The sequence below is a fragment of the Nicotiana tabacum genome, chromosome 10 (assembly GCF_000715075.1).
Source record: "Nicotiana tabacum cultivar K326 chromosome 10, ASM71507v2, whole genome shotgun sequence".
Lineage (NCBI taxonomy): Eukaryota > Viridiplantae > Streptophyta > Magnoliopsida > Solanales > Solanaceae > Nicotiana > Nicotiana tabacum.
Genome location: NC_134089.1, coordinates 82,319,050 through 82,344,418, shown reverse-complemented (window position 1 = coordinate 82,344,418; position 25,369 = coordinate 82,319,050). Strand labels below are relative to the sequence as shown.

The 25,369-nt window shown below is 39.3% G+C and overlaps 1 protein-coding gene and 1 non-coding gene across 2 annotated transcripts; one reads left to right on the top strand and one right to left on the bottom strand.

The window, feature by feature from the left end:
• The first annotated feature begins 630 nt into the window (after window positions 1-630).
• On the top strand, window positions 631-13,232 carry LOC107797548 (uncharacterized). The gene is made up of 8 exons (XM_016620450.2): window positions 631-1,274; window positions 2,598-2,762; window positions 2,848-2,940; window positions 3,016-3,131; window positions 11,173-11,271; window positions 11,364-11,669; window positions 11,793-11,957; window positions 12,459-13,232. The coding sequence occupies exons 1-8, from the start codon at window positions 912-914 to the stop codon at window positions 12,736-12,738; spliced, it is 1,587 nt and encodes a 528-aa protein (XP_016475936.1). The 5' UTR covers window positions 631-911; the 3' UTR covers window positions 12,739-13,232.
• Window positions 13,233-16,102: 2,870 nt separating this feature from the next.
• Window positions 16,103-16,174, bottom strand: TRNAE-UUC (transfer RNA glutamic acid (anticodon UUC)). The gene has a single exon. It is a non-coding gene; the product is annotated as a tRNA-Glu (tRNA).
• Window positions 16,175-25,369: the final 9,195 nt, after the last annotated feature.

Sequence of the window (25,369 nt, the reverse complement as noted above, 5' to 3'; positions counted from 1 at the left end):
AATAATCAATAAGCATTTAAACAGTAAATGAATAAATTCATTTAATAAAACTGCACGGCATCACCCTTCGTGTTTTTGCTCTCAATCTCACTGTGAAACAGTAATAACGACACGACATCACCCTTCATATTTTTACTCTGACTTTCATCATAAATCAATAGATACGGCACGACTTCGATCTAAACCGTATACAGATTTAAAAAGTGGTAAAAAATTTAATCATTTTTTTAAAAAACAAATTAATTACTAAAATATTTGTTGATTTTAAGGTCCTAAAAATAAAAAAACTACAAGTCTTGTTTAATGTAAATTTTATCTTCAAAAGGTAAAAAGGTCGATAAATATTTTAACTATAATATCTTAATGTGACCAAAAAATTTATTTTGTTTTTAGTATTGTCCATATAAATAACAATAATATCTATACGATAATCTCATATAAATCCATATAAATCATAGTAAGACATGTGAAACAGGATTTCTTCATTTATTGAGCTAGCTATATAAAAATAATATTCGTTATTTTCAGGAATTTTTTCTTAATTATTATTTTTTAATATAAATCAAACACATAATATTCACCTAATTTTTAAAAATTGTATACTCAAACTGACACATTGTCTTTAGTTTTACACTCGATGTAGCCAAGAGGAGCTCGACAGAGTTGATCCGTGGACAGCCCGAGTCGACTCATTCTCTGGATTGGGTTTGACTCTCTCGGCCATTCTATCAAAACCCCCCAACACTCCCGTCGATATTCCTTCTTTCTCTTCCTCCTCTCTCTCTCTCTCCCTCCCTCTCTGGAGAGAGAAAATTTTCCTCCTCCATTTTACCCATGAAAAGCTCTCCATAGATAAGAAACACACTTGAGAAAGAAAAGACCTTAAAGATTCAAGAATTATCATCACAAAAATGTCTCACTCAGTGTTTCAAACAGCTCAATTCATGCCCATAAATACCCAAATTGTCCCTACCTCCAAACCCTTATTTCCCGCCGTAGTTATCCGTCGACCAGCTCCGGTGGTCGCCGGGAAGCTCCGTCAAACTAACGTTATCAAGGCGTCCACTGCTCCAGCGATTGACGGAGACGCTATTGACGGTTTGGAGCGGTGCTTTCAAGCGTCACCGTCGATTGATTCTCCGTCACCGTCGTCATCCTCTTCGGTAATGTACGCTCCGGTAATGAAAGGGGGAAAATACGGTGCTTTAGGTGCAGTTACATTGGAAAAATCGAAGCTTGATTTGACCCAGAAACAGACCAAGTCTAGCCCCGAGGTTTGTGAATAGATTATTGATTTTAGCAGCTTTTATCCTTATTTTCTTTTACTTTTTGGCTTTTCTTGAATGAAATTTGTGCTGAAATTGTTGTCTCCTCATAGTTCTGGTGAACTATGTTGTAAGGATATCAGCTTGTAAGTGCGTCAGTAATATTTGAATACGGCCCCCAAATGAATGAAATGGATATTGGTGATTCATATGCTGACACCATCTAGCTTGGGATTGAGACTTTAGTGGTGTTATGTTGTTGTATGCTAATTATATTTGATGTTTTTGGTGAGTTGATTTAGTAACAACAATGCTGTTTATTGGACGTAATTAGTTACTTTAGTTGCAATTGGACTATTATAGTTCTAAATTCATTTATATTTGTACTTTTCTTATTTCGTATATTGTTCATTTCACTTCTAAGGAACGTGCGCTTCACTTTCTCTCTTTTCGCTTCAAGTCCCGTAGACCTTGTCGCTTTTTGGCACTTTTCATCACTTAAGCGGAAGAAAAACATTAATGGTGTCCGGTGTTGGGAAAGCTCCGGTGTGGTACTCATAGTTGAGTTGGAGAGGTTTTGTTAAAGTAGAAATTTTAGTCAAAACTTTGAGATTGTCTGTAGGAACATAATTAAACACTTGTCTATAGGAACATCAATTTTCATCTCTTACTATTATTGGAGCACCAAAAGCTTCTTTAAGGCGTGTCTAGTTTTCCAGAAATAATCCTATATCAAAATCAGAGGTGTGAAGCTGGGCCATGCGAATGGAACTGAAACTGTTGTTGTATTCTTGATTAGTTTCATCTTGTTATTTGCTTGTGGTTTTCCTTCAGACATGTTGCTAGAAAGCATGGAGGTGTAGACACAATGCTTTTGCTATAGGATAAAACTATGTAGGTGAGCACTGAGCAAATGTGTTTGTTTCATTGCCACATGTTCTGTTGGATTGAAGAGTTTTGTTGTGTGGGTTTCCTGGTGCTGTTTACTTATGACTGGCAAGTGTGAGGATCCAGCACCCAGCACTAACAAATTAAAGCTCCTAGATGTGTTTTATGTGCTTTAATGAAATGTATCTCTTTGTTATTTTGGTTCTAAAGCATCTCCTTTGTCAATGAAATGGAAAAGTGAGAAAAGAACAGGGCGAAAAATTAATGTGCTTCAACTGGCCTAGATGGTGTGAATTTGGCATGTGCTTGCTTTATATGATGACAGAATATTCCACCTATTAAGAACCTGTTTCTCTGTGTTTTGCCTGATCTTAAGATTTCGTGGTACAATTTGGTAACTCTTTGGGTGTTGAAAAAATTGGCTAATGCCGTACAAAATCACAGCTTTCGACTGGTGGAGGAGGTGGAAATATGGGAAAGAATTTAAATCATGGTGGTGGTGATGGAGGTGACGATAATGGTGATGATGATGATTACTTTGATGACTTTGATGATGGTGATGAGGGAGATGAGGGTGGACTATTTAGGAGAAGAATGATACTCCAAGAGGTATGAGGCTTCTGCAAATGGAAATAATTTCTGTTAATTCACGGGGAAAAAATAGTAACAATATTGTATCTCTCATAATTTTCAGTTATTTGATCGGAAATTTGTTGATGCCGTGCTAAATGAGTGGCAGAAGACAATGATGGATTTACCAGCTGGGTTTCGGCAAGCCTATGAAATGGCAAGTTACTTTGCTTAATGTAGTTATGTAGTTGCACTATTATGTGTCTAACTATAGTTTGTACTTTTCATCCAGGGCTTAGTTAGCTCTGCCCAAATGGTGAAGTTTCTTGCCATTAATGCAAGGCCGACAACAGCTAGATTTATTTCCCGGTCACTTCCTCAAGGATTATCAAGGGCATTCATTGGCAGGTACACTACCTCATTACTCAAAACACTTGGAGAGGGCAAAGGTGCTGGACAAAAGCCTTTCTACTAGATATTTAGTAATTGTATGATTGCGGGGTTGGAGAAATTACTTTGCTGATTGAAGTCCTTATTCTCTCTATTTAGCTTTAATCACGTTATGTGTTTAGAAATACCTACGAAGTTTTACTTTGAGGTCTCAAAGAAGTTTGGTTCACAAGCATTTTCTTACTGAGAGGTCATGCTTTCGCTTCTTACCACGCCTTACCTAAAGAAGATATAAAGACACTCTGGTTGTACTCTTAATATGAAATGAACCTAGTACAGGAGTGAAAAAAGAAGTTCCTGAGAATCTGTCATGGATTGTCATGCTTATTGGATATTATGAAAGAACAGTGAGTGTAATGTGAAATGGAGTTAAATTTTATTTATTGCCGCCCGCATGTAATTATCATAAGAGAATATGCCGCTTGAAAAGCATATTGCTTCGGTGAAAGAGGTACACTGTAGTTGGGAACAGATAAGGCAGAATTCCAAAAATCATATATATCTAAAGTGTGGCTTCATTCTGGAATTTTGTATCTTGAAATGAGGGGAACTGACAGAATTGTTTATCCTTTTAGATTTTGTTTTGGGATTCCAGTGAAGAAGGGGAGTGCAGGTGAAGGATGAGCTTGACTTTTTCTTCCAAAAGCTTGAAAGTTTTGAACAGGGGTGTAAATGAGCTTAGGCATTTGTTAACAGAACATGGCCAGCACATCCATTTATGATATGACCCAAGCTCAAGCTCAAGCTCACACAGTTTATGCTCAATTGTTAAACGAGCTGAGTTTGAAAAACCTCAGTTGGTTTATTTATTTTCAAAAACTTAAATAGCTTTCTAAGAAACTTGGTTTCAGTACAAGGGTTTCACTGAATTGATAGATACTTGGTGGGAATCATATGATATTCAAGGGGATCCTGATGCCATCCTTGCTTAGAAACTCAGTTTACTGAAGGCAGACATCAAAAAGTGGAACAAAGAAGTATTCAGTAATCTAGAAACGAGGAAGAACAAGGCACTAGAAAGATTGGAACATGTTGATCATAGGTTAAGAAATAATCAGAATAATGAGCAATTGGAGGCTGAAAGATCAGTTATCATAAGGGAGCTTGAAGAAATTTCAAAATCTGAAGAAATAAGTTGGAGACAGAAATCTAGATGTTTGTGGATTAAGCATGGTGATAGAAATATAATTTTTTTTTCACAAACAAGCAAATGCCCATAAGATATTCAACTCTATTGACAAGCTAATGATTGAAGGGAATCTTGTTGAGGGTGATAAAATTATTAAGGACCATATTCAGGGATTTTGTGAAAGTCTTTTTACTGAATCTGAAACATGGAGGCCTACCTGGGAGGATGAAAACCTGAAAAAACTATCAGAAGAAGATAAAGAGTGGTTGGAGAGGCCCTTCTCTTTTGAAGAAATGGAAGCAATATTTAACTCTTTTGGTGGTGACAAAGCTCCAGGCCTGAATGGTTTTCAACTTTATTTTTTCCAAAAATGCCGGAATACTGTGAAAGAGGATGTATGGAACGTTGTGGTTGCTTTTCATCAGAAGGGTACTTTTGTTAAAAGCTTAAATTCGGCTTTCATCACTTTGATACCAAAAAAAGAAGGGAGCAATGGAAGTGCAGGACTTTAGGCCTATTAGTCTTCTAGGCAGTGTTTATAAGATATTGGCTAAGCTACTGGCGGAAAGATTGAAGATGGTGATTGACAAACTAATCTCACACAATCAAAATGCCTTTATAAAAGGTAGACAAATAATAGATGCAACTTTGGTGGCCAATGAAAGTGTGGAGTATATCTGTTGAAAATGAAAAAAAAGGTGTTGCTTGTAAACTTGATCTTGAGAAGGCTTCTGACCACATTAACTGGTCTTGCCTAATTAATGTCATGAGAATGATAGAATTTTGGAAATAAGTGGCTTGACTGGATTATGCTTTGTATTTCGACAGTCAGATTCTCAATTTTAATCAATGGAAGCCCCTCATGGATATTTCAAGTCTTCAAGATGATTGAGACAAGGAGACCCCGTGTCACCTTATTTATTTGTTTTAGTAATGGGGATGCTGAGCCATGTATTGAAGAGGGCTGAAGACCTGGGTTGGATCAAGGGGCTGAGGATTGGAAGAAAGAGTAGTGACAGTGTGGTGCTATCTCACATTCTATATGCTGATGATTCCCTCTTGTTCTGTGAGGCAGAGAAGGAGCAATTTCTATACCTTAGAGGAATTTAACTGACCTTTGAAGCAACTTCTAGATTGAAAGTGAATTTGGGAAAGAACAGTACTTATTGTATTAATGCTACTTATGGTATTAATGCTGATGATTGTATTGGCTAATTGGCTGATATTTTAGGATGCTGGCCTTCATCAAAAAAGATATTTTAGGATGCTGGGTGGACAGCTTTCCCATAGTCTATCTTGGATTTCCACTAGGAGTTAGAAGAAACGATCAAAGTATTTGGCAAGGGGTTTTGGATAGATGTGCCAACATATTAGTTCCCCGGAAGAAGCAATATTTATCATTTGGAGGCAAACTCATTTTGATTAATAGTGTTTTAGATGGTATGCCCTCTTATCTAATGTCCTTATTCGCTATAACTGTTGTTTGACCAAAAAATTAGATCTAGGTTTAAACAATTAGATTTTCTAATAAAATGGAGTTAATCTTAGTCAATATTAATATCCAAAAGATATGTTAACCGATTTTGTAGCGAGATATCACGAATATTGTTTGAGTAGTAATAAATAACGACAATAATGCTATATTCAATGATCCAAAAATAAAGAAGGTAGCATTAAATAACAATAAATAGCAATGAATGACATTTATGTAAATAAAGCATGTGAGTCACCCGAAAAGGGTGAGGTTCTTTGATATTCTTCTTGACAACGATAAATAATTGATAAGCCTTTGAATATTCAGATTTTCCTTGGATTGTGGTCTGAAGAAAAGGTGTATTTTATATGACAGAGCAAGAATCTTCAGAGTATGTGTTATTTTTTACAATGCCTTCTCTTGCCCTGCAGGCACGGAGCTGTCACCAGACGTCCTCTCCACAACCTTCTCTTCCTCGGGACGCGAGGGAACACCCTCATTAGCCTCTTCTAATTGTGGGGCCTCGGAGGTCGCCCCAACATCATATCCGATGTAGATCGTCGCCGTCTCCCGAAGCGAGAATTCATCTTCTACTGAGTCGACGGCCGAGGAACTCCCCCTACGTCCACAACCTTCCTTTTGCGGGGACTTAGGTCCCCGTCACGAGGAGAGACTTCGTCGTCTTCGTCGATGAGTGAAAACGAGGGAGGAGTCAGACCAGTAGCTGAGACGGGGGCGGAGACGGAAGGCACAACAGTTTTTATCCTCCTAAACATGGGCACGAGCGCCCTGTTTCTTCTAGTAGTCCCCCTGACTGAGCCTAAAAAAGAACGAAGCGTAAAATTTTACAACTGCACAAGCCAATACACAATATGATAGCGACCAGAATAAGGAGATTACATGTCAAAGGGAGGGCCAGTTTGTACTTTAAAAAGAAGCTCGGCCAATCGCGAATCCCCACGGTATAAGGGAGAACCTGCCTGACCCAGTCAGCGAGGTGTGTCGCCAAAGGAGGAGGACGACTAGTGGCTATAGGAAAAGAAGAGTTACTCGACTAATTTGAAATGAACAAAGTACCTAAAAGGATGAAAGCAAAAAACACGAACACTTACGTGTATGGTTCTAGGCCTCGGGGAAACCATCGACATCAGCCGCAATGACCTCAGACTTGACATAGAAGTAGTCGAGCCAGAACTGCCGACTACTCTTATCGTCCATCTTCACCACCAAGCATTTTCCCCATGATGTCGAAAGTTCAACATCGTCCCTCTGTAGAAGCTAGGCGCGAACAGATGCACCAAATGTCGCATCGTGACCTCGACCCTGGCAAGTTCAGCAAACTTTGATAGCATCTTGATCACCTTCTAAAAAGGGGCGAGCTGAGCCGGGAAAACGCTATAGTGGCGGCAGAACTCCTCCACCAGCGAGAGAAGGGGGAACGAGTAGCCGATGGTGAATGGGTAGGCATAAAGAGCGCAATACCCAAGATGTTGAACGTGCACTTTGTCCTCGCCAACATGGGTTAATTCCACATGGTTGGGAAGGCCAAACTTAGCTTTGAATTCAGCCAAGTGCCCGGATGTCATTGACACTTGAAACTTTCCGGTCATCACCTCCGGCGACCGTTGAAAATTGGACCTAGCATTAGGGTCGCGGAGATTGATCCCCTCCACTGAAGGAAGAGCTTCGTCTTTTGCGGCGGCGACGGTTGCCCCCCATGAACGGGGAATACAACAGCCAAAGTAATGGCATGGCTTTCTTCATCAACATTAGAAGAAAAGTTAGACATGGTTATGCGATTTATAAGAAGATGAGAGTATGAAAGAAAGTTAAGGTTTAGGAGGCAAGGAAGACTCAAGATAAATAATGGAATTTACGTAGAGCAAGGATGGTATGAAAGGAAGTAAAGTTTGAACAATGAGGAAGCAATCTCTATTTATAGAGATTAAGGCACCAAACCCGAAACAGTTCATCATAATTGGCACTAGAATCGGAACGACAGAACCAATCAAAGGTCACGCGTGAATCCACGCAATGCGTCAGGATTCGCCATCATCATGACGTCTTGATGTCACTTCGTTTCTTGGACTAGATGGTTCCAGCGGGGAAATTTAAGGTTTTGAAATATTCAGTCTACAAAGAGCCATGTCGCCTGTTTATCACAGCGATCATGGCCGCTGTTATCCGCTCATTGAACTCGTCCACGAAGATGACCTCAACAAGCGGAAGGACTAACTGTATAGGCTAAAAATTATCATAACTATATGTGAGCTTAATCAATATTAAGGAAGCCTTCGAAGGCTGCCACGTGTCATCAATCTGATGTCAACGAAGGATGAAGGCGAGCTCGAGGACCCAACGGAGGTCGAGCACGAGGACGAGTACTCCCTTTATCAGAGTAGTAACGGCTAGTTTTAGAAATAAGACTTTAAACAAAATATTCTAGTGGATATTCCTCCAATCTGTAATATTAGGGTTTTTGTGGTCCATGTGCCTTATAAATAGAAAGATATGTAGCTATAGAAGGGGATAGGACACTCATTGTAAAAATAACACATTGACATTCTTTGAAGATTCTTGCTCTATCATACAAAATACACATTTTCTTCAGATCTTTATCTAACTTTTTCTCCCACGATCCAAGAAGAATTCGAATATTCAAAGGCTTATCAATCATTTATCGTTGTCAGGAAGAATATCAAAGAATCTCAACTTTTTCGTGACTCACATGCTTTATTTACATAAATGCCATTCATTGCTATTTATTGTTATTTAATGCTACCTCCTTTATTTTTGGATGATTGAATATTGCATTATTGTAGTCATTAAATTACTACTCAAGTAATATCCGTGATATCTCGCTACAAAATCGGTTAACACATCTTTTGGATATTAATATTGGCTAAGATTAACTCCATTTTATTAGAAAATCTAATTGGTTAAGTCTAGATCTAAATTTTCTGGTCACTTTTTGGGTGCTAAGATCCAAAGTCGAGAGGGAAACAGCCCAGATCGTACGCTAAGGTCCCTAAGCAATCACTTAGTGGAAAAGGAAGTGATCGAGCGATGACAACCAGGAGGTGGGCTTGGAAGCAACCATCCTTTGAAGAAAGCGTAATAGCTCACTGGTCTAGCTCCATGGCACCGAAAATGTATCAGGGCTCAAGTGATTCACCGAAGCGACGAAAGAAAGGAGGTGGTTTGGGGGTTATAATTTTGAGACTAGAGAATAAAAGTATGCCTTCTTAAGTGGCTCTGTAGATTTAGCAGGGAAGCAGAAACAACCTGGGTTAAAATAATTGAAGCTATTCATGGGAACAAACAAGGCTGGAATCCTCCACTTTAAAAGTATGTACGCCAGAGGGGGAGTTTGGAAAGAAATCTACAAATTTTGTGAAGAGTTTAAGCAGCTTACTAGATTGGAGGTGGGCAATGGAAGTAAGATTAGTTTCTGGACAGATTTGTGTGCTGGTGATGAGTGATTGAAATCAAAATTCCCGGATCTGTTTAGTTGTTGTAATAACAAAGATGGGGTTGTGGCTGAATTTTATTCAAATTCAAGTTGGCAGGTGAGTTTTTGAAGGAGTTTGAATGATTGGGAAATAGTAGATTTCTGCCAGTTGCTCCTTCAATTGGAATCTACCCACATTGATCAAAACAAATAGTATTCATTAGTATGGAAAGAGAGTAAAGATAGGAAGTTTACTGTTAGAAATTGTTACAGCCTACCTAGAAACAAGCAGGTCACTCGAATACTAGCTGGCCTTGGAAAGTGATTTGGAAAGCTAAAGCTCCTATAAAAGCAGCATGCTTGGGTTGGATTGCAGCTAGGGAAGCCTGTCTTACCCAGAGCAACCTTCAAAAGAGGGTTTTGCATTAAGTAATAGGTGCTTCTTGTGTGAAGAAGAGATGGGGACTGTGAATCACCTTCTTCTGCACTGCAGATATACTAGGCAATGCTGGGAACTCTTTTTCAACATTTGTGGGATCTCATGGATCATGCCCCAGAGTGTTAAAGAATTATTGAAGAGCTGGCAGCATCAGAGGACACAGAGAGAACTGAAACAGACTTGGAGAACCATACCTGTATGGCTGTATCAATATTCTGGACTATTTGGCTATAGAGAAATAGAGCTTGTTTTGATGGGTAGAAATATCATATTGCTAGAGTTAAAAATAAGTGGTTTGAATAATTTGTTTCTTTGGTGTAAGAGTAGTCTCATTGATAGTGTGGTTCAATATATGTAATTTCTAGAACTAAGAAGTGTTTGAATAATTTGTTTCTTTGGTGTAAGAGTAGTCTCATTGATAGTGTGGATCAATAGGATTTTCTAGAACTATTAGGGGAGATGATGTAACTGACTTTATGGATATTCCCAGCAGTCTTGTTTTTCCTTTAGTACCATCTTGGTACATCAATTAATAAACCTTTACCTTATCCCAAAAAAAAAAAAAAAAAAAAAAAAAAGAAAGAAAGAAATTCTTACCTCGTGCAGCATGCAGCCACGCTCCCTCTGATCAAATTCTCTTGGTTTCTCTAGTCTCCTCGCTCCTCAACTCTTCTTTCGGGCTGATCTTCGCAATTTGTGATTTCATTTGTGTTCATGTTGGGGATTTCTTATGTGAATTCAGCGAGTCAAGTTTTGCTATCAAAACATGCAAACTGTCTACTCATCCACCTCTCTTTCTCATTTCATCTCACCTTCAGGCTTTTCCTCTCCAGCTCATCCTCTCTGACTCTAATATACAAGTTCTTGGACTATCTCTCGCTTGCCCTCTCGCTATCCTCAGTATTCTTATAGTGTATTTCCTTTATTCTACAATTTTGGTAATTATCTCTGAACATGACAGCAGTGAACCCATTTTAAAGAAGTTATGCGATCTCAACACTTTCACGGAGCAGAGGGCAGTCCCGCTCTTCTCCAACAGGATGGCTTTTGTTTCAAAAACCTTTTTATAGCTGTGCAATATAACCTTCCTGTCCTTGATACCATTGTTGAAGTTACTGAGAATAAATGATGTCAAATTGATTTCGACCATTAGTTGCTTACTGTGTGAAAGGGGAAAAAGGGAAAAGAATAGATATCTGCATAATGGACTGAGCTCACAAAGGAGCTCAGAAACTTGAAGGTTAAAAATAATTTCTTGAGACGAGCTTGAGCTTGAATAAGCCAAGCTTGGCTTGTGTAATAGCGGAGCTGAGTCTGAATAAACCTCACCCTCCTTCCCTCAGTATTAGAATATTGAAAGGGGAGTTCTTTGGCACCTCCAAGCTTTTGAGATTCTGGTAGTATATACTGCTCTTCTGTCTATCGATGTCTTGGCCACTCAAAGTTTTTATGCAGATTTAGATTGATGCTTCTAGTTGCCTGATTTTCTATGAATCTTTCACACAGGAAGATTGCAGATCCGGCATTTTTGTACAAGCTGCTTCTAGAGCAGGCCAGTACAATTGGTTGTTCAGTTTGGTGGGAGATCAAAAACCGTAAGGAGAGGTATACTTGTTCAGTTCAAGGAAATAAAACTCATTAAAAAGTCCTCATGCAGGATTTTAAACAAACATGTTTTTTTTTTTATTGTGATCTAGGATAAAGCATGAGTGGGATCTTGCCCTTCTTAATGTGCTTACTGTAACGGCTTGCAATGCTATTGTTGTTTGGTCGCTTGCTCCTTGTCGCTCATATGGAAACACATTCCACTTTGATTTGCAAAACACGATACAGAAGCTTCCAAACAATATCTTTGAAAAGAGTTATCCACTAAGAGAATTTGACTTGCAGAAGAGAATTCATTCCTTTTTCTATAAGTCTGCAGAGTTCTGTATGGTTGGACTCACTGCGGGAGCTGTCCAAGGGGCTCTATCAAACCTTGTTGCCACTAAAAAGGAGGGAAGGTAGATATTGGTTGGCGTATTGGGCAATTTAATTTCCCATTTAACTCTTTTTATAAAGGTAAAATACCATTGACGACACCTTATGTTCCAGTCTAAATCTCGTTTGCTACTATTGTTTGCTAGGTTGTCAGTGACTATCCCATCTGTGAGCAGTAATGCACTTGGTTATGGTGCCTTTCTTGGTCTTTATGCGAACCTTCGTTATCAGCTCTTATGTGGATTTGACAGAGCTGTAGTTAACCACTTTGATGTTATTGGAGTGGCTCTCTTCTTCAGCACTGCCCTGAGGTATACAGTCAGTAAATAAATGGTGGTAGCATATGCCTTTCCTTTTTTTCAACAAGTGCAAACTTCATTTATCAACTAGAGTTTCATGTTTGGATAGTACATATAAGCTTACAGAGCTTAGAGAATAAGAATCTTCTTGCCACATTAACACAAAAATGATATACTGGAAAAATTCCAAATGATGTAATCTTATGAGTAGAGAAACTAGGAGTATGCTCCATTCTGAAGCAGCTTATCCAAGTTTGCTACACGTTTTTGGGAAAAAGTTTTAATGCTTTAGTACATAAAATAAAGCAATTGGTGTAAATTGCTGTTTATGCTTCATGCTTATAGTGTTTGTTGATTCTTCTGGCAGAGCTTAATGTTTGCACATTCTGCACCATCTTAGTGTCCGTTAGAACTAGATTACCCTTCGTTATGGAGAAATTTAAGATTTAGAGGGTTAATTGGTGCTCGTTGGATTTGATTTTTTCTTCTTAATAATCATTCAAATGTATGCAGGGTTTTGAATGTTCAAGTTGGAGAGACATCAAGACTAGCTTGGCTTGGTGTGGAGGTGGATCCCTTGGCCCATTCAGACGACATCTTGAAGGCTTATAGTCGACCCACAGAGGGTCTTGAACAGCCTTCTTCAAAATGGTTGATATCTAAGAATGCCATAGTTTCCGGGCTTGGCCTTCTTGGGATCAAACAGGGTCAGACTGACTCGGCTTCTGAGGGTGAAACAGCAGCTCCTAAGGCTCGGAGAAAAAGAATTGTCAAGAAAAAAGTAACAAGTTGAGCCTAGGTAGTTGATGTAGTAGCCATCACTGTTCAATTTTGCAGCCTGAGAATTTAATAAGCATTAGTGTTTGATTGAAGCACCAAATGGAGACGGCTAAAATGCAAGTCTGATCACGAGCATTGCCATGTTCGCTACAGCAGTAAGGGTGATTTAAGTATACTAGGATGCTGGGGAAGCTCTCTTCTCAATTCCTTATCACTTTCTAAATTTTCATAAATCTCTGATATACTTGAGATTATTTGCCTATCTGGAAAATATTTGAGACTGAACTTTGAAAATGAATTCCATAGTATTAGTTAGGAGTAGGTATATATATGCTGTCATGCTTTTAGTGTATCTTTCTCTTGTGCACTCCGGGTTGCCTCTTTCGATGGTCTTGGATGATGCCCAGCAGTTTCTTATTCCTCTTTTAGTTTAACAGGAAAAGTCAGTGTACTCAATTGAACCCCATTCACATTTCAGTAGAAAACATGTTAGGTGATTTCTTTTCATTTGCCTAAGCTTGATGTTATTCGACTATCTCCCTAAGCTTTGGTAAATAGAGTAGAAAAAGCGGGTACGCTTGTAATTTTTTTTGCAAAGCAGGCACAAGTTAAAACGTACTACAAAAAGCAAGTATAGATGTAAATGCCCCACGAGTAAAATTTAGACACATTGGGGCCCATTAAGACACATAATTACCTAATAAAATTTGGGATTGCTATCTCGTAATTTAGTATTATCTACCCATATAAGATGTGAGATTATAATGTTACGATATTCTTGCACCGAACCAAACGACCCTTATTGTTCACATCTCACATGTTCTCCCTTTACAATAAGCCGCATGCGATTTTAATAAATACGTAATAATATAGAAATTCAAATAATTTTAGAATTCCTTGATGTAAGTGTATTCCTTAACTCTTGTTCAAATCCTGTTGAAATCTCTTGTCTAGCTTTTGGTACCTCTGGGTAACAATTTCTCTAATCTTTTCATTCAGTTATGACCTCACTTTGGTTTTACGATTTCATGGTCCTTATATTTCATCAATTATGACCCATCGCTAATACTTCCTCGGTTTCACTTTATATGAATTTATTTCCCCTTTAGTTTGCTTAAAAAAGAATAACTTTTTAAAATTAAAAAAAAATTAAACATAAATGCGATGACATGTTTAAGACCATAAATTCCAAAAATCTTAATTTCTTTCTCAAATTTCATGGACAGTCAAATGAATTCATATAATTTGGAACGTAAGGAGTGGTTGTTTTCTCTCTTTTGTCTTCCTTATTTAAAAAAAGAAGTTTTGCTGCCAATCATTAATATCAGGATTTAGTCTCAGAGTAAATTAGACAAGCCATGTTAAAATCAGAGGATTGACGTGAAAAAAAATCTAATGTTAAAAAAAGAAGAAGCTAGTTTAAACTCAATCACAATTGAGTTCTTCACTAATTAATTGTTGTCAATGCACGATTCCAAGTTCAAGCTCTAGGTAAGTTAAAGAAGCATGCGATAACTTTTTAAGCTGAATTCATATTTTTCGTCTTTAAATGATGTTGAAAAAGACAAATCATTTCACCATAGCCTCATCCTTCCACTCGAGATGTATAATTCAGAATAGTTTCTCCATATGTATTGTTGTCGTGTTCTGTTTGACAGTATTGGTATTGATTGGCCAGGAGGACATTAATCATATTCATATATAAAATCATTAACAAAATTGAGAAAGCCGTTAGCTTGTAATTGTCTTCATTATTATATAGTATTGGATTGGTACCAACCATTCTGACTTCCTACATGGAAAAGAATATATTTCATCACTATGTTTAATGTGACTAGAGTTCAATAATACATTATATATATATATACACTTAAAATTTGCAAGCAAGTTCAAAGATTCTCTTTTCTAATCTTTCTCTTCCTCTCTTAAATCAGACAACACTTCCAAATTGCTGAAAATGCACCATAAAAAGGCATGGCCAATATGGTATAAGTCATGGTATCAGAGGCGGACCTATGTGTTATATCGAGGGGTCACTGGACTTCGTAAGCTTCAATAAATTTTTTGTATATGTATATATGTATACCTTAAAAATGGTTAAATCAAATCACTTGGCACCCTGAACGCTAAAAGCCTTTAGGGAGCACTAATTGAACAAACTATTGTGCCCCCGTCGCGTTAAAATCCTGGGTCCACCTCTGTAGAGGCGGGGACAGAATTTCAAGCTTATGAGTTCAGGAGGCGAATCCTTTTAAGTTACTGAATTCTAAATTAATAATTTATACATATTCAATGAGCTTTCTAAGATAAATATATGGTTTTAATCAAAACTAGTGGGTTCGGCCGCACCCATAGTCGGCACTCTCGCTCGGCGCCTGCACCTCTGCATGGTACCACTACCTGCTCAAGGCCATCTCAACAAATTTCTCCACCTCTCTCGGCTCATCTCCTTGTACAATATCCCTGTTCATTACATTGGAACCTATGCTCACATTCAACAAGCAAAAGGTCGGGTTCATGGTTTTGATCCTCACAAAATGACAAATACTATTCATTTCCATGAATTTCAAACACCCTCTTTAATTTGAAACTCCCCCTCCAAATCCTAATGCTTCTCAAAAATTCCCTAACCATCTAATCCCTTCATTCTTTCCAACATATCCCACCTCCGCGAGCCAGTTTGCTCTCTGATAAATCATGATCAGAAGTATATATGTAAAAGAGATGTTGGCAAGATAAGTAGTTCAAAGCATATAGGCCAAGATTAATTTAATCATGTTATCTAATGTTCTAGAGGACAAGTAACAGTTTTTTGTGATATAAATCTAGGAAAATGGTCTTTTGTGATAAAACAGTCCAATATAGGACATATGAATACAGCCAATTTAGCTTATGCAAACTGAGAAATGTATACATGCAAGATCATTCTCCACATCAACCATGTATTCTGCATAGTTATACCAGATTAATTATCTATTAAGCTATGCTCTTTAGTGAGTAATACAAAGCAATCATATCATTGGCAACAACCCAATATTATTTAGGGTTAAGCTAAAGTCTAGTACTACCCATTCTTTAAAAAGAAAAGAAAAAGAAAAGCAAGCTCAATCAGCTTGTGTTAATTCTAGCTCAACTAGTTTAATATTTCGCTCGAGATTGTTGCCAAGGTAAGCTAATATACTCTTAACAGAGTCTGACAAATTTCTTGTTGATAAAAATCACAAGATAGAAGATATATTGAAGTTGTGAAATGCCATACCAAAAATAGAGTCCAAAATATATGCATTTATATGACCACGGAAAGCCAAAAGAGATTAATTGGAAACATGTACATGCATAATACCAAAAATAACAAAAACAGGCATAAAAATGCCTATTTCCGTTACCGGGAATCGAACCCGGGTCTCCTGGGTGAAAGCCAGATATCCTAACCGCTGGACGATAACAGAATTACTAATCTTATGTCTGATTTATTTATTACTAAACGAGCTTCCAACTCTCAATTTTTGACACTGCTCCTGATTTAATTGGATTCAATATTTTGGGTTTTAATATTGAACTTATTAGTTTTAAAATCACATTTATAAATCAGTTACAAAAATTCAGTGACTTTGACATATATCTTTTTGCTCTGTGTCTAAAAATGCTGGAGGCATATGAACTCGGTAGTCCATCATCCCAAATAATTTTCTTCTCCGTGAAATTGAAACCCGTCCAAGACAGCCCAGATACTTTTATCTCCTTATCGGGGGTGCCCTTGAGTTAGTAGATTGAGTAGCTTATGCTTGAACATTAACAACGTAAGTGGTGGAAATATCTGTTGGGATATAAATTATTAGTCACGCGTTTAGATCAATATGGTATTGATAATTAAAGTTTGTGTTATGTTATTTTATAACATGCAAATAATATTATCCATTTTTCTGTTGTTTGATATTTGTATTCCATTAGTACCACAAGGCTAAAAGTTGTAATAAATGTCTTTATTTTTTAATGAGACACCCAACAATGCGTATTACAAATTAAATATGTGTACTCTTTTTCCTTTACTAATTTTTTTTTCCACGGAGTTTTTCCTAGTAAGGTTTTAATGAGACACATTATCTTTTAATGAATATTTAAGAGGGAGTGTTATAAATATATTATATTATGGATGTTCATTTAGTACTCCGTTGTAAATAAGCTTCCTAAAGAATCATATCCTCCACTGTAAATATATTTATCTATTTAGTACTCTATTGGAAATAAGCCTTCTCAAGAAGCTTATCACTTCGATACTCGGTTATTGATAAACATTACCCCCGATAGAAAATTATTCATACCTGGTACAATAAGCTTATCCTTTCGATACTCCGTTGTCACGACCCAATTCCATTATAGGTCGTGATGGCACCCAACGCTGTTGTTAGGCAAGCCAACACTGATCAACCTAGTGGTTTTCCGATTTTAAATAACTTATTAAGCTGATAACATTTTCTCATTTGTTAAAAAGATTTAAAAATTTGCAAATGTAACATAATTAAACAATGGAAACAATGAGTACAAATCGTAATCATGTAAACAAACCCATAATCATAAGTCTAATAGTGTGTGCCAAGACCTGGTGTCACAAGTATGTGGGCGTTCTAGTAGAATGTAGATTTGATAGGAATCGGACGCGCGGAAGTGTTTTAGAAGCTTTTGGAGTTCATGAGTAAATTCATACGTTTTGGCGTCCAATTCATGGTTTTTGATGTTATTTCAGTGTTCCGATCGCACGAGCAAGTTTGTAAGATATTGCTAGACTTGTGTGGGTGATTGGTGTGGAGCCCCGAGGGCACGGGTGAGTTTCGAATGTTTGAAAGGGATGAAAAACACACCAGGTTTCTGGTGTTTCTTGGCATCAGTTGCAGGTCTCGCAAATGCGAACCTTGCATTTGCGAGAGGAGCTTCGCAATTGGGAAGAAGCTCGACTGGGGCATTGTTCGCATTTGCGACACCTGAGCCGCATTTGCAACCTCAACAACGATCGCATTTGCGACCCCTGCGTCGTATTTGCGACCTGAGCAGCTGAAGTCATGCTTCACATTTGCGAGTGTTTTGTCGCATTTGCGAACCTAGTGTCGCAAATGCGATATCAGAGGCTTGTGCCCAACTCTTTTAATGCAGGACTTAGGCCATATATTTCATTTCACTTCATCTCTTGGGCGATTTTTGGATCTTTTGGAAGAGAGTTTTCACCTAGCACTTTGAGGTAAGTAATTCCTACACAACATGAGTTAAATACATAGATTATGGGTAGATTAATATGTAAAAATTAGTGAAAATCAAGGGTTTAGATGAAAACCTATGTTTTTTTTTCTATAAAAATGAGATTTAACCACGCAATTGGTTATGGAACTTAGTAAAAAAATCATATTTTTATGTTCCTAAGGTTATGGTAATAACTTTCTTCAAAAAATTTTGGAATCCGGGCATGTGGTCCCGGGGGTGAATTTTAGGAATCTTGCGATTTGGGTTGGGTAACCACTAATCGGGAATATGAACTTTTGAGCATAGATTGATTAATTTACGTAATGTTTGACTAGTTTCAAGTTGTTTGGCATCAAATTTGGAGGTTTGAGCGCATTCTTGAATTGGAAAGTAGGCCTTGAGACGAGGTAAGTCTCTTTTCTAACCTTGTAAGAGGAAAATTTTCCCATAGGTGAACATAATTAATATGTGTTTATTTGTGGGGGCTACGTACGCACGAAGTGACGAGAGTCCGTACGTAGCTATGAATCCTGTTTATGTTTGGATAGTTTTAGGTTTACACCATACTTTGTAGACACCGCTATTTGATTATACTTGTTAATTATAACAAATGGAATTAGGTTGAGGATTTCCAAAGATTTGAAAGCTTCAAGTTGAATTGTCTTTATTTTGAAAAGAATCAAGGAAAGATTATGATTTTTTGATATATTTACATTTGACCGCGTCGCATGTATGATTCGCGAGCGGGGTAATTAGATGCATCTATGGTTCAGACCGTTCGACCCTCAGCAGTGCACAATTTATATTTATGTTGGATCGGGCTGAACGTCCTCGGTGGAATTCGTGTGTGATAATAGAACTGAAAGTCCTTTTTGTAACTTGTATTAATTCATTATTTGAGAGATAATTGTTTTAAATGAAGGAAGTATTTTGGGTTCTTAAATATGATGAAAGAATTATTAGTTATTTCTTGTTATGAGTTTTATTGTTATCTCTATATATCATGCTTAATTAGAATTTCATATTATTATATTATTGGCCTTAGTAAGTGTCGGAGTCGACCCCTTGTCACTACTTTTTCGAGGTTAGACAAGATACTTACTGGATACATATTTTTATGTAGTCACGCTATACTTTTGTACTTAATTGTACAGTACAAATGAATACTAGTCCACTATCTAAAAGGAAATAGAAAGAAAAACATAACATAAAGAAGACTCTAGTTGCTGCAGAACGGCTCAGAAGGCAGCTCACCGTGAATTCTCGAAATGGAAATCAAATCTGCACGCCGGACTGGTGACCGGATGCACCTGCCTCAAATCATTCGCCAAAATAACTCCGAACGACCTACTGACCTCCGAATCCACTTTCGAACGCACTCCTAAGTCTAGAATCATTATACAGAGCTATTCCTAGGCTCAGAATCCCAAACGGATGTCTAGAATGTAAAAATCCATTTCAACCCAAACTTATGGAATTTTCTCAAAATGCCAACTTTCACTATTAGGCACCGAAACGCTCTCGGGTCATCCAAAACCTTCTCCGAATATACGCCCAAGTCCAAAATTATCATACGAACCTATTGGAACCGTCAAATCCCAATTCCGAGGTCGTTTACTCAAAATATTGATCGAAGTCAAACTTGGCCTTTTAAGCCAACCTTAAGGGACCAAGTATTCCGATTTCAACCCGAACCCCTCTAAATCCCAAACTAATCATCCTCGCAAGTCATAAAACAGTAAAAGTATGTACATGAAGTCTTATTTAGGGGAATGAGGTTATAAAAAACAAAATGACCGGTCGGATCATTACATTCTCCACTTCTTAAACAAATGTTCGTCCTTGAACGGGTTTAGATTCATACCTGAAGTGTTGAATAAGTGTGGATATCTGCTCCGCATATCCTCCTCGGACTCCTAGGTCGCCTCCTCGACTAGTTGGCCCCTCCACTAAACCTTTATTGCAGAAATACTCTTGGATCTCAACTGGCAAACATGTCTAGCAACAATGGCAACTGGCTCCTCCTCATAACCCAAGCTCTCATCTAGCTGAAAAGTGCTGAAGTCTAACACATGCGACAAGTTAGCGTGATAGCCCCGGAGCGTAGACACGTGAAAGATCGGATGAACCCCTGATAGGCTGGGAGGCAAAACATGCTCATAAGAAACCTCCCCAACTCACATCAACACCTCAAATGGGCCTATAAACCTTGGGCTCAACTTGCCTTTCTTCCCGAATCTCATAATGCCCTTCATCGGCAAGACTTTCAAGAGAACCTTCTTGCCTACCATAAATGATACATCATGCGTCTTCTGATCTGCGTAAATCTTCTGTCTGGACTGTGCTGTACGAAGTCGCTCATGAATCAACTTTAACTTTTCCAAGGCATCCTTCACCAAATCAGTACCATACATCTTAGCCTCGCCGGGCTCAAACCACCCGATGGGAGAACGACATCGTCGACCATATAAAGCCTCAAATGGGGCCATCTCGATGCTGGACTGATAGCTGTTGTTGTAAGCAAACTCGGCAAAAGTCAAGAACTGATCCCACTGTCCCTCTAAAGTCAATCACACATTCTCTAAGCATGTCCTCATATATCTAAACTGTTCGCGCTGACTGCCCGTCGGTCTGTGAATGAAACGCAATGCTGAGCTCTGCACGGGTCCCTAACTCACTCTGTACGGCTCTCCAGAAATGCAAAGTGAACTGAGGGCCTCTATTTGATATAATGGAAACATGCACATTGTGTAACCAAACTATCTCCTGAATATAAATCTTGGCCAACCTCTCTAAAGTATAAGTAGTTGCAACTGGAATGAAGTATGCCAACTTGGTCAACCTGTCGACAATGACCCAAACTGCATCAAGCTTCCACAAGGTCTGCAGCAACCTAACTACGAAGTCCATAGTAATGCGCTCTCATTTCCACTCTGGTATAGTCATCTGCTGGAGTAGGCCACCTTACCTCTGGTGCTCATACTTAACCTGCGGGAAATTTAGGCACCTAGCTACATACTCAACTATGTCTTTCTTCAACCATCGCCACCAATAATGTTGCCTCAGGTCACGATACATCTTCGTAGCACCTGGATGAATGGAATATTATGAATTGTATGCCTCCTCTAGAATCTTACTCTCAAGCCATCAACATTGGGAACACATAGACGACCCTAGAGTCGCAGAACACCATCCTCGCCAATAGAAACCTCCTTGGCACCACCCTATAGTATCGTCTCTCTAAGAACTGCCAAGTGCGAATCATCAAACTGTCGCGCCTTGATCTGCTCCAATAGTGAAGACTGGGCAACAATACATGCAAGAACTCAGTTGGGCTCTAAAATGTCCAACCTTACAAGTCTGTTAGCCAAGGACTGAATGTCTAAAGCTAGTGGCCTCTCCCCTGCTGAAATGAATGTCAAGCTACCCATACTCTCTGCCTTTCTGCTTAAGGCATCCACGACTACATTTGCCTTTCCTGGATGATAAAGAATGGTAATGTCATAATCTTTTAGTAACTCAAGCCACATACGCTGCCTCAAATTTAGATCTCTTTGCTTGAACAAATGTTGCAAGTTGCGATAATCAGTTTAACCTCACATGATACCCCATAAAGATAATGCCTCCAGATCTTAAGAGCGTGAACAATCGCGGTTAACTCCAAATCATGCACAAGGTAATTCTTCTCATGAATCTTCAGTCGACGCAAATCATATGCAATAAATCGCCCATCCTGCATCAATACACAACCCAAGCCAACATGTGAAGCATCGGAATAAACCATATATATCCCCAAACCGGAAGGCAACACTAGAATCGATGTTGTAGTCAAAGCTGTCTTGAGCTTCTGAAAGCTCGTCTCGCAATCATCGAACCAACGAAATGGAGCACCCTTTTGGTTCAATCTAGTCAGAGGTGCTTCAATGGATGAAAAACCCTCCACAAATCGGCGATAATAACCTTCTAATCCCAAGAAACTCCTGATATTAGTCACTGAAGTGGGACGAGGCCAACTCTAAACTGCCTCAATCTTCTTGGGATCCACCTTAATACCCTTATTTGATACAATATGCCCCAGGAATGCCACAAACTTTAGCCAAAACTTGCACTTAGAGAACTTAGCATATAACTTCTGTTCTCGTAATGTCTGAAGCACCACTCTCAAATGTTGCTCGTGCTCCCCTAGGCTACGTAAGTAAATCAAGATGTCATCAATGAAGACAATAACAAAAGAATCAATATAAGGCCTGAACACCCAGGTCATCGAATCCATAAATGTTGTTGTGGCATTAGTCAAGCCGAAGGACATCACTAAAAACTCATAATATCCATATCTAGTACGGAAGGCAGTCTCCGGAACATATGAGTCCCGAATCTTTAACTGATGGTACCTTGACCTCAAGTTGATCTTAGAGAACACCCTATCACCCTGCAACTGGTCAAATAAATCATAAATACGCGGTAACAGGTACTTATTCTTGATGGTAACCTTGTTCAACTAGTAGTAATCAATGCACTTCCACATAGTCCCATCTTTCTTCTTCACAAATAACACTGGTGCACCCCAAGGTGATACACTTGGTCTCACAAACCCCTTTGCTAACAACTCTTCAAGTTGCTCCTTCAACTCTTTCGGAGCCATACGGTATGGTGGGATAGATATAGGTTGGGTACCTGGAGCCAAATCGATACAGAAATCAATATCATGATCTGGTGGCATGCCTGGAAGGTCATAAGGAAACATATCAGCGAACTCCCAGACTACTGGCACTAAATCATTCGTCGGAGACTCTGCAGTGCTATCCCAAACATAGGCTAGATAAGCCAAACAACCCTTCTCAACCATATATCGAGCCTTCAAAAAAGAGATGACCCGATAGCTATACTAACAGAGGAACCCTTCCACTCCAATCTCGGTAACTATGGCATCGCTAAAGTAATAGTCTTGGAATGACAATCAAGGATAATGTGATATGGGGATAACTAGTCCATGCCTAGGATGACCTCAAAGTCGGTCATATCAAGTAATAGAAGGTCCGCTCTAGTCTCCTAACCATAGAATATGACAACATAGGGCCAATATATCCGATCCACAACCACAGAATCACCTACAGGAGTGGACACATAAACAGGAGTACCCAAGAACTCACGAGGAATATCCAGGAAATGAGCAAATAGAGATGATACATATGAATAGGTAGATCCTAGATCAAATAACAAAGAATCATCCCTACCACAGATAGAAATAATACTTGTGATCACGACATTTGAGGCCACTGCATCTGGTCTGGCCAGAAAGGCATAGAATCTAGCTGGGGCACCGGCGGGCTAGCCTCTACCTGGCTGAACAATAGCTGGCTGACCTCCCCCTGCCTGGCCTCCACCTCTAGGATGGCCCCTACCAGTCTGTCCCCCACCCTTGGGTGGTCGGATGGCTGGTGATGCAATCATGGGCTGATGGCTCTACTGTATTGCCTTGCCCCGAAATCTGGGACATGTACTCTTCATGTGACCCAGATCTCCACACTCGTAACAACCTCTTAGCACCATAGACTGCTGCCCCGAAGTCTGACCCTGATGGCCTGAATACCCACTAGAAGAACCTTGAATGGCTGGTGGGTGGTATGAACTCTCTGGCATGACACTAAAATAGGCACTGGAAGAACCTTGATGAGCTGGTGGGCGATAAGAACTCTCTGGCATAACACTAAAATGGGGTCGCACTGGAGCACCCCGAGGAGGTAGTGGTGCTAGATATGTGGGCCTGCTAGGCTGACCCCTCCCAAACTGACCTCTACCCCTAGCTAGGGCACCTCTAAACTCTCTAGAGAAACGGTTCCTCTTGTCCTACTACATCTACTCCCTACCCCTTTGGCGGTAGCCCTCAATCTTCCAAGCAATCTCTACCACTAGCTGATAATCAGTACCAATCTCAACCTCCCGGGCCATACTAGCTCGAATACTAGGGTGTAACCCCGCAACAAATATTCTCACTCTCTCTGTATCCATAGAAAGTATCATAAGTGCATGGCGAGACAACTCAGAAAATCTCGCCTCAAAATCGGTCACGGAGATCTGACCCTGCTCGAGCTGCTCAAACTGACACCGCAACTCTTCCCTCTGAGAGGGTGGAATATACCCATCCAAGAAAATCCGCATAAACTGGTCCTAAGTCATGGGAGAAGAACCCACTCGCCTACCGAGAAGATAAGACTGCCACCATCTGCGGGCCCTGCCCTCCAACTGGAAAGTAGTGAAATCCACCCCATGCGACTCTAATATCCTCATGTTGTGCAGTATGTCCCTGTACCTATCAATGAAGTCCTAGGGATCCTCATGTCACTCATCTCCAAAGATAGGAGGGTGTAGCCTAGTCTATATGTCCAAAAGCTTCTACGGTTTGCCGGTCGCAACTTTTCTAGGCTCAGGTATAGCCACTGTAGCTTGCTGGGCTTCGCCCATGGGTAGTGTACCCGGAGTCTGATATACTACAGCTACATGCCCACGAGCTTGAGCAGTAGGGGTATGTGCACCCGCTCCCGCCTGAGATGTGGCTGGGTCTACTGGAAATAAACCAGCTTGGGTCATAGAATCTATGAACCGCATCATATGACTGTGACCTCCTGAAAGCCCGGTGCTGACATGAAATCTACCAGGACTAGCTCTGCTACAGGCACCTTGCGTGCTCCTCAATAATGGGATCCTCTACTGGATCTGTTGGTGGTGCAGCTGGGGCAACTTCTAACAATGGGTGGAGCTAATTCTCTCAGGTCCAGAACATCTGCTACGTGCGTTTTCACCGTTTGTGAGGAATAAGAGAAAATAAACTTAGTATACCATAAACTGCACGACAGGAGATGAATAAAGAATAGTTTTCTGTGAAGACCCGGCCGGTCTTCTTAAGAATTAATGCCCCAATCCCCTATTAACTGCTTTTCCCAAGTTTACTTCTGCTATTTTGATTAGCCGGGATGTTCGGTTTCGAGTGTCGGAGAGTTTTGGGACACTTAGTCCCTAAATGAGAGCTTAAGTGTTGGAAAGTTGACCGTAGTGGAAACAGTATGAAGATGACCTCAGAATAGAAATCTGATGGTTCCGTTAGCTTCGTTGGGTGATTTCGGGTTTAGGAGCATGTTTAGATTGTGTTTTGGAGGTACGTAGCTAATTTAGGTTTGAAATGCCGAAAGTTAAATTTTTAAAGTTTCCGGTTCGATAGTGAGATTTTGATCCGAGGGTCGAAATGGAGTTTTGGAAGTTGGAGTAGCTCCGTAGTGTTAAATATGATGTGTGCGCAAAATTTCAGGTCATTCGGACGAGGTTTGATAGATTTTTTGATCGAAAGCATATTTTGAGAATTTTGGAGTTCTTAGGCTTAAATCCATGGTTAATTCAAAGTTTCGATGTTGTTTTAG